Source organism: Polistes dominula, unplaced genomic scaffold, assembly GCF_049000335.1.
Source record: "Polistes dominula isolate Pdom_NZ unplaced genomic scaffold, Pdom_raw_medaka contig_79, whole genome shotgun sequence".
Taxonomy (NCBI): Eukaryota; Metazoa; Arthropoda; class Insecta; order Hymenoptera; family Vespidae; genus Polistes; species Polistes dominula.
This window is the reverse complement of record NW_028300916.1, coordinates 1,439,256-1,449,580: the sequence shown is the minus strand read 5'-3', so window position 1 is coordinate 1,449,580 and position 10,325 is coordinate 1,439,256. Positions and strand designations below refer to the sequence as shown.

General features: G+C 29.3%; 1 protein-coding gene across 2 annotated transcripts; it reads left to right on the top strand.

Annotated features, from left to right (window-relative positions):
• The first annotated feature begins 8,190 nt into the window (after window positions 1-8,190).
• LOC107074488 (putative E3 ubiquitin-protein ligase UBR7) lies at window positions 8,191-10,236 on the top strand. Of its 2 annotated transcripts, none has more exons than XM_015335973.2 (7): window positions 8,191-8,527; window positions 8,713-8,920; window positions 9,000-9,149; window positions 9,250-9,358; window positions 9,432-9,607; window positions 9,689-9,848; window positions 9,951-10,236. In XM_015335973.2, the coding sequence occupies exons 1-7, from the start codon at window positions 8,502-8,504 to the stop codon at window positions 10,100-10,102; spliced, it is 981 nt and encodes a 326-aa protein (XP_015191459.1). In that variant the 5' UTR covers window positions 8,191-8,501; the 3' UTR covers window positions 10,103-10,236. The 2 variants fall into 2 exon arrangements, with proteins under 2 accessions (XP_015191459.1, XP_015191458.1); XM_015335972.2 differs by having other exon boundaries at window positions 8,192-8,527; window positions 8,729-8,920.
• Window positions 10,237-10,325: the final 89 nt, after the last annotated feature.

Genomic DNA, 10,325 nt, shown 5'->3' with positions numbered 1-10,325 from the left:
TGAGTTTCTTATCGCGAAACCGAAATTTTATTATACGACGAACAACACTGACTCTAATTCGCGTTTGATTTTAATTTATTACTCGCCCGATCACTGATTCTAAACTGCACTAATTCAAAGACTGCATTGCTCGCAGTCAATTGCAAGAACAAAAATTTCACTCCCGGTCACTTCACATGGGCCATTCGTGCACGATTGCAATCTGAAACTGAAATAAAAACAATACTATTAATAACATTACTATTACAGAAAATCATTAAAATTTTTAAGGAATTATTTAATACAAAAATATACTCACTTTAAATCTTTATTGATGAATGCATAATGGGTCTTCTATCCTTAGGATGATGATGACAATCACAAATAATGACTATAAAACTGCATTACATGAAATTAATTCAATTAACACTAGATTTATGGACTGAGCAAATGTGATTCATTTTAAACTTTTTTGTTACACATATATAAAATAGAAATATTTTAATTAATTGTAATTTAATAAAATTTAAATTTAATTAATTTTAAAGTAGAATATTTTTTAAAAATATATGTTAATTTTTAATGCTGTAATGAAATATACATAAATATTAATTCCTCTCCTCTAACCACATTTTCATTTAAACAATGTTTGTAAATTAAAAAATAGTGAATAAATCAGTAGTGAACAAATCTAGTGTTAAACGAATTTCTAAATAAATTTAATTAATAAAATGTGAATACCATTCCAACGATGATCTGAAACACAAATAAAAACAAAATTATATAAATCGTTGTTATATAAAAATTACTATAGTTATTGAGAAAATGTACAATATAAAAATTGACTTACGTTTATTCTTCATTGATGAATGCAAGATGGGTCTCCTACCCTTAGGATGACGGTGAACACACGTTTAAACCGAATAAAAGAAACTTGCGAGTTTCTTAACCGAGCAGACGAAACTTTAACATGCGACGATTAACACTGAATCTACTTTTGTCGACTTTTTTATATTTTATTTTAACACGATGCAACACACGAATATTTCATTGCCTACGCGCACGATTGCAATGATCTGAAACAGAAAAAGAAAAAGAACAATTAATGTCATTGTCGTAACAAAAACCTATTGAAATTATCATAGAAATGTTTGATAATAAAACATACTTACTTTTAATCTTGACTGATGACTGCAGGATGGGTATCCTACCCTTACGATGACGACGTATAAAATAAAATAAAATAAAAAGTCTGAAAAGCTGAAACATACTAAAGATTATATTACAATATTTCCTATAAATCATTTCTGAAGGCAGAACACACACGTTATAAGATACTATATCATAAAGAATCAATGTTAAATATAACTCAATAAAGTGTAACCTAAAAAAGTAAACCGTTTTTTATACCATTCAATCTAATAAAAATCTTTTTAAAGTATTAAAATTTATACGATAAGGTTAGAAATAAAATTATTCAATAATTTACTGTGTGTTAGTTACTTTTCACGATCTTAACGTGTCGAAAGACGGAAGGGGAAAGAGATACATTACTACGTTTAACCTTGGTAGTGCCGAACTCTCGGTGCTCGGTACTCGGTGTTCGGCGATACTCGGTGTTCGGGGGTACTCGGGTTCTCGATGCTTAGTGCTCGATGCTCGGATCTCGGCTGTTTTTCTTTTGTTTTTAGCTGTTTTTTTTTTTATTTTCATCTCGAGAATTTCCTAGAAATATATAAACACATTTGACTACCTGGAAGTCGAATGTTTGTATTCTTTTTCTTTCTTTCTCGTTTTCTCTTTTTATCTCACACTCTTTCTATTACACTTCTTTTTGCTTTAAAATAAAGAGATAGACTTACCTCAATAGATGTCAAAAGAAGCACGATTTTTAAATTGAGTATATGTATTTGTATTGAATTGTCCTAACGCTCGGAAAACTAAAGAAAGTAAAAAATAAAATCACATTAGTACAATATAAAGAAAATCAAATATAGGGGTATACGTGTACGAATTACATATACTTATATATATATATATATATGCCTATATGTATGCGTATGTGACAATCAATTTTCATACGATATACATATCAAATTTAATACGATATACGATATTTGAAGACATAATTATGAAAAATAATTAATTGGAGCATCATTAGAGATGATAAAAAGTATTGATACCATGAAAAAAAGATAAAAATTAGAAGAAATATTATAAGTTAGCCTTGGTGAGTTCTGGCGGGAAGCCGAAAAATGTCGACGATTATATTTTCACGGATATCTTTCGAAATTTTTATTTTTCAATTTTGAAAACACTCACGTATAAAAATATTGCTTTCAGTTATCTTTTCATATATAATTTGAAGGTGTAAACGTTAGAAAATATCTCATAATTACCTGATATCAACGGACAACCAAATCTGCTGCAACTACTATAGATGACAAATTCAAAATGGTGGTCACTTCTCCTTCGCGGTACGTTGGTGAAAGATCGCTGTCGTATCATTGGCTGATTAGCTGATTTATTATTTCGGATTTGAAATGACCAATCACAAGATTCATCACGCACCCAAGCATAACCGGCACACGTACGTAACTCGTTTTTCTTTTACACCACGTTAGTCAAACTCCATATGATAATTTATTTATTAAATAAATCAATTGTAAATATTCTAACAATAATGAATTAAAAAAAGAAAATGTAGACACTGTGAAAACTTTATGGCATCGCACAGAACAGAACCATACAGAAGACAATCGTTCATCTATATAAATATGCATAAAACAATTGAGATCTCTCAGGCATGCCACCATAAATTACATCGATAAATATAAATTTCGCGGGAATGATCTGCATTATCGATTAGTTACCGACGCACAAATTTCAACATCTTCAGTATATTTAATTTATTTAATAATTAAATTATCATATGGAGTTTAACTAACGTGATTAGAAAGAAAGCTGAATTACGTAATTATAAAGCCACATTTTACTTTCTATTCATTACATTTTGTTTTTTGTTAATAAAACTTATTAATGTATTATTCATTATTTTAATTATTCATTTTATAGTAATGGAAACATTTTTTGTTTACAAAACCAGGTTAGTATAAAGACTGTTATCTAAAAAAAAACATAAATTAATAATATATCAAAATGATTTTATATTAAATGTATATTAAAAGGTATGGAATGTTTAAACCAATGTAAATGCTTTGAAACAAAATGAAATATAATTATGTTAAAGTTTTCAAATGAAAATTTTTAACCTACAAGTCATCACTGCGCATGAACAATAAAATAATTACATTAAAATGAAGAGAATGTTAAAATCCAAACGTTATAATATTAATTTTTCTATATTAGAATTATTATTATTTCATTACTTTATTATACTTTAATTATTTTTCAGATTGTTTCAACGCATATACATTGGTTTAAACGATTACATACACATTAACATACTTTGAATAGAAAATAATTTTAAAATGAATTTATTTTTTCAGTTTATCAGATGACTGTCTTTAACTTGATTGCGTTCCTGGATCAGGAGGTAATATAAAATGCTCCAATTACTTATATAGCAAATGAAATTCTATTAATAATCATTAAAATTTTTGTTTCAGAAGCGGTTTAATGGGTAGCGGGTAAATTTTTTGTTCCTAAAGGGTGGTACCATTTACGAATAAAGAATTTACTTCAGGGATGCGACCCTGCCCACGCGAGCCATGATTCTACTTCTTACTCCCAAGGATAGAATCATGTTCATTTAACTTTTAAGCTGGAACTACCGTATTTTTTTCTTTTTTTGCTTTTTGATATGCATTGATTGATATGCATTTAGTATGGGAAACTGAAGCTTCATTGTAAGGGAAAACATCTTCCGCTAATTGTTAGACGGACCCAAGGATTCTTTTCCGTAAGTTCGCAATAGTATACGGTGTTGGACTGAACATTTAGTGTAGGTTTCTCCTAAATTTAGAGTCAGTGGACTAGTCCAATCGGGGGGAAACCACTTAAAAAAAAAATCGTGAAAAGTTCCGCTTTAAAAGTTACACCCATCCCCCCTTTTTTCCTATCCCTTTTATTTTTTAACTCTTTTTTATCCCTTTGTTTTCTGTTGCAGATTGGACTATGGTAAGGAAACGACCACAGGTGGACCAAAGGAAGACCATAAAGGAACAATAAGTGGACTTGGTAATGTAGGATAGTATAAAATAATTATTTGTATAAATAAAATGAAAATGTGTATCTTTATATAATTCTCTTTTTGTAGCATCGCACATGTTTGATCATTATTTATAATGTATTTTCTTTATTTATAGGTTCCATGGAACAACTCATAATTGTATACTCTTATTAATTATTATACTTTATTTTATGGAGATTGAAAATTATGTATATAAATCTATATAGATTGTATTTCTATAAGTTGAAGTTATTCTAGGGTGTGTTAGTTTTAAGTAACATCGATGATTCTATTGAATTTCTTTTCAGATTACACTCCTTGTTTATCTCATTTTGTATTTTTTAGTATTGAAATTTGTCTCTGGTATTTTCGATAATAATTTTAACGATTTTTCGGATGGTACTCTTATGGTTGGGCCTAAGAGTTAGGTTCATTTCTTTGAATTGTATTCGGATGTGAGCATCTTTAGGATGCACATCCCTCTTGGGTCTTCAGAAGCGGTTACCTCCTCGTGGTTAGACCCGGGCAATGGTATTTTACTTTCCATGTAATGTTTAACATATTTTGATATGTTTTACATTCCATGGCAAGTGAAATCTAGCTAAAGACCGCTTATCATTAATATTATAATAATAATTGGTTTCTTTCATTTTCCTAATTAATATCACATTCACATTCCTCTCATTGTTTTTCCTTAAATATTCACCTTCATATTATATTTCACATAATAATACTCGATTTATTTTATTGTAAATTTAATCATGTACATTCTTACAGTCGATTTTTTGGACGTGTAGTGCGGTCGGTTTAAAACACGTCTCGGTCGCGATCGCGTTCGCGTTCGCGTTTTTAATAAAAAACTTTATTATAGTTTTTTATTTTCGTTACCGTCTACTGGTCATCGTCATCTTAAGGGTAGGCAGACCCATCGGGCATTCATCACAGAAGACTACAAGTAAGTATAAGTTTTCTATCAAATATTTTCATGTTCATTTTAATGTGTCTTTTATATTATGACGATGATATTAATAATTCTTTTTCATTTTTCTGTTTAAGAGTACCATTGCAATCGTGCGTGTTGGCAATGAAGGGATCGTTTGCTTGCATCGTTCAACAAAAATCGCGAATTAGAGTCAGTGTTTGTTCGTCGTATATAAAAATGTCGGTTTTGTTCGGGAAAAGAAACTCCGATAGTTTCTTTTATTCGATTGAAACGCGCGCGCATCGTCATCCAAAATTTTTTGACTGCGTGCAATGCAGTTAATAAAAATTAGAGTCAGTGTTTGTTCGAATAATTAAAGTAAAATTGAATCGCGAAGTAGAGTCAGTGCCGTGTTCGCGATAAGAAACACGTAGAAGTTTCTCCGTCGTTTGAACCGTCTACAGCATCGTCATCTTTAAAGGTGGGATACCTGTCGGGCATCATCTAAAAAAATGAAAAGGTAAATTAACTTTTCTATTAAACATTTCTTCAATAATTTTATATGATTTTTAAATGATAACAATGATTCTAATCATTTCATTTTTCTTTTTTTTTGTTCACAGGTAAGACGTGTTAGGGTTTTGATATTTCAACTGTCCGGTAGACAGTTGTAAAAGTAGAGTCAATGTTTGTTCGAATAATTAAAATAACATTTTTATAACGAAGTAGAGTCAGTGTTTGTTCAAATAATTAAAATCAAATTTTTATCGCGAATTAGAGTCATTGTTTGTTCGAATAATTAAAATCAAATTTTTATCGCGAATTAGAGTCATTGTTTGTTCGAATAATTAAAATCAAATCTTTTATCGCAAAGTAGAGTCAGTTATTTTTTTTATATAACAGTCGTACAGACTGTTCGCGAAAGTAGAATCAGTGAAGTGACCGGGAGTGAAATTTTCGTGTGTTTACATTTGACTGCGTGCAATGCAGTTTTTTTAAAAGTAGAGTCAGTGTTTGTTCGATTAATTAAAAAGTACAATTTTTATTGTAAAATCCAGCCAAAGACCGCTTACCATAAACATTATAATTTTAATTAGTTTCTTTAAAATTTTCCAAATGATCATATTTTTATTCCTTTCCTTGATTCCTTTTCATGTAACAAATTTATAGAAACTAATTACTTTATAATGTTCTTTTTTTTTATTAATAATAATTTATATTAATTTTAATTTTCAATACAAATAATAGAAATTTTTTAAGTGAAAACTTTTTCAGAATAGGTGTGATTTGAAAAAATGTAACGGAGCGGTAGGCGGCGATGTAACGGAGCGATAGGCGGCGGTGTAACGGAGCGATAGGCGGCGGTGTAACACAGCAGCGAGCGTCTATGAAACGGCCAAGATACTAAATAAGAAGAGAAGAAGAGACAAGCATATAGACTAAAGCCTGCGAGAGCAGGAGACAGAATATAGCTATATAGTTTTTCGTATTCTCGGTCTTTGATTCGTAATCAACACCACGCCGCACCGCACCGCACACGTCGAACCGAACCGCATACTGCATTTCGAATTCCACATTCCGCATTTCGCATTACACATTCCGTATTCCGCATTACACATTCCGTATTCCGCATTACACATTCCGCATTACACATTCCGCATTCCGCTCATAAACAAGCCTCGTAAATGAGCCTCCTAAAAAAGCCTTGTAAACAAGCCTCGTAAAAGAGTCTTGTAAACGAGCGGAATACGGAATGAAAAATTGGGAATGCGGAATGCGGGATTCAATATGCGGATTGTAGTGTGGTGCGTTGCGGTGCGGTGTGTGTTTGTGTGTGTCAAAGCAAAGTTACCATACATTTTTTAATTACCATAAGCAACTTGTCTTATTTTTTCAAATTGAACTCTTGCTTACTGTGTAATATGTTATGTATTATATGTCAATAAAACGTAACATATTTTCTGAATGTGGTAACAATATTGTAATAATAATATTTTAACAAATAAACCCTACAATTATCCTACACCTGATATTCTGCATTCGTTTCATTCTTTCGATACTTAGTTTTTTGAAGATTTCACTTCTAACGCGTGTGATCTGCACACATGTCGTTTTTTTTCATTCTGTTACTGTTGTTATATTGTATGTTATTATTGATTGAGTTTGCTAATACAATTACTGTTTTATTTAGACAACTTTAAAGATTTTTAATTAATATTTTTACTAATATTACATACTTGGTATGTGTAATTTAGCATTAAAATAGTTGCAAATTTGGATAAATTTTACAAATATTTAATAATTTTAACTTTTAATTATGTCAATTCTCATAGATTATTAAATTATTTATTTTTATTTGTGCCCGAAAGATAGCAACCCGTAATACATGCGTGTATAAACAGTTTGGACTGAAAAAAAATTTCGTCCCAACAGATGACGCTCGTAAGCAACATTTTCAAAGTGTATCTGGAGAGTTGCATACCTACAGGCGTTAATATTTTTATAAATAATCATAAAAATTTTATTTTAATTTTTTAATTAGTTAATGTATATTTTTGGAATAATATTTAGTATCTTATATGAGAAGTAATTAATTAAAAATTGAAATTTATCAATGTTAGACATTTATTGATCGTCGTAAAAATAATCAAAGATTAGTAAGTTGCGGTGCATCGCTGCAGTGTTTCATTTTTTCAAATCACCTTCATTTCAAAGAAGTTTTCACTTTAAAAACAACTCCCAGATCAATCAATGATTGAATACAACAATGGGCGCAAGAAAGTAGTACGCTACTTATTACGTTACTTTTTATGCTATTATTTATGCTATCGCAACACTTATGAATGGACCGTCATCGCGTAAATACCTACTGCTGCCCACTGGTGGTCAGGGTACTAACTATGGTTAGTTTGGTTATACGAAAAGTTGACTTCTATATGTTTCTGTAGTTTTTGCATACTTTCCTATAGTTGATACCAATTACATTCACCAACTAAAAAGACTGTAGATGGCGTTGAATAATATTTACATGTGAGTACATTATATATATATATATATTTCTTTATGCTCCATACATTCAAAAATATTATAGGATTTATGCTGCTAACTCACTGGTGTCTCAATTAACTACGGATAATGACAAAGTATATTTAAATTTGCCAGTGATGATTTGTGCTAGGGTTTCTTAAAATTTTATTTGTTTGTTTATTATTCAGTAATATTAAATTAATAATCTTTGCTTATATTCATATAAAATTATTTTAAAGACGCATTTAAATAACCTAATATATAAAATGGCCGATAAACTTGTTGAGAATTTAGAGGAAGATAATTCTGTTACGATGCTTGATGTTCTTCAAGAAGAGAGTCAACTGGAAGAAAATGCTTATGCAGTTTTAGGTGCATCCGATGATAGAAATTGTACTTATAACAAGGTATGATAATAACGATTGTCAAATAAACATTTGGAGATTCATAGGAATGTAATGGTATATATTTATACATTTATATATTTCGAGATTTTAATTATATATAGCGTTTTAGAATTGCATTATTAGAAAAATAGAAAAAAAAATAAAAAATAAAAAAATAGAATATTGTAAAATACGCCACATTACAGAAGTTCGAGATTACAGGGATATATCAGACAGGCATTATATGCTTGTAAAACATGCTGCTCGAACAAGAATGTACGTGCAGGTGTTTGTCTTGCATGCAGTTTTCATTGCCACGAAGGACATGAACTGGTTGAATTGTATACTAAAAGAAATTTTAGATGCGATTGTGGAAATTCTAAATTTGGAAACAAGGAATGCAATTTAGAAAAGGTAAAAAATTTCTAATGCATTGCATTATAATAAAAGAATGATGAGAAACATATATAACAATGATATTTTCCTTTTCAAGTGTAAAAATGCAACAAATGTCGAAAACATGTATAATCAAAATTTTGATGGTGTTTATTGTACTTGTGCAAGACCATATCCGGATCCTGAAAATGAAAACAATGACGAAATGTTACAATGTGTAATATGTGAAGATTGGTATCATTCAAAGGTTGGACATTGTGTGAATATAATATAATAACTTATATTATATTAATTCTTGTCGATTCTTTACCAATCTATGGTACTTATTTGGTATTTGTACTTTTTAGCATCTTGAATGCAAAGATGTACCAGGGGATGATGCATACGCAGAAATGATATGTGCTGCTTGTATGGATAAGCATGATTTCCTTTGGAAATATGCTGCAAAATATTCAAGTAAATGAATAATTGTTTATATTATATAATTTACAATTAATAATTAAAATTTGTATCATCATTTTTTTTTTAGCAATGTACAATTCTTCTACTGCATCTTGCAAAAATGGGGAGAAAATATTGAACGTAGAAACCCTTCCAAATGAATGTACAATGCCTCAACAAAATTTGTCAGATATAAAAAAAGGTAGTTGTTTTTGGTTAGAGGGATGGAGAAGTTCTTTGTGTAATTGTGAATCATGTAAAAAGGTATAATATATTTATTACCTATAGATGCTATTACAAAGAGAAGTATTAGATTTTTAAAATAATGGTTGACTTTATAAATAGATATATACAGAACAGGGTATATTATTTTTATTGGATCCGAAAGATAGTGTGCAGGCTTATGAAGAAGCAGGTAAAATAACTAAGCATGAATCTCAATATGAAAAAGGTATGAAAGCTCTAGCATCTTTGGATCATGTACAACAGTTAACTGCAATTGAAGGTAAAAAAAGAAATTCATTGTACTTATATCATTGTATATTTTATACAGTAATAATAATAATAATAATAATAATATATTATACATAATATATAATGCCAACAGAATACAACAATTTGAAAGAAAGACTTAAAGAATATTTACAAAAATTTGCGGAAAATAAAAAAGTTGTTCGAGAGGAAGATATTAAAGAATTTTTTTCAGAAATGGAATCAAAAAAACGTCCAAAAGTTGTAGTACCAACATATTGTCGTTAAAATGAATAATTTTTCATTTTAACGATTAAATCAACAAGATTTTTCATTTCTTTAATTAAACGTAAGAGATATCTTTAAAAAATATAATTAATGTCAGAAGATCTGTCAAAAGAAATATAATTAATAAATGATCATTTTTTTTGTTTTCTACTAAAAAAAAAAAAAAACAACAAATTTCTCTTTACCTTCTTTACTTAATATCTAAATTAATTATTTACAAAAT

Coding starts and splice junctions, on each gene's coding strand:
- LOC107074488 (XM_015335972.2), top strand. CDS start 8,387: ATGGCCGATAAACTTGTTGAGAATTTAGAGGAAGATAATTCTGTTACG. Junction 8,921..8,999: donor AGGAATGCAATTTAGAAAAG/GTAAAAAATTTC, acceptor TTCCTTTTCAAG/TGTAAAAATGCAACAAATGT. Junction 9,150..9,249: donor AAGATTGGTATCATTCAAAG/GTTGGACATTGT, acceptor TGTACTTTTTAG/CATCTTGAATGCAAAGATGT.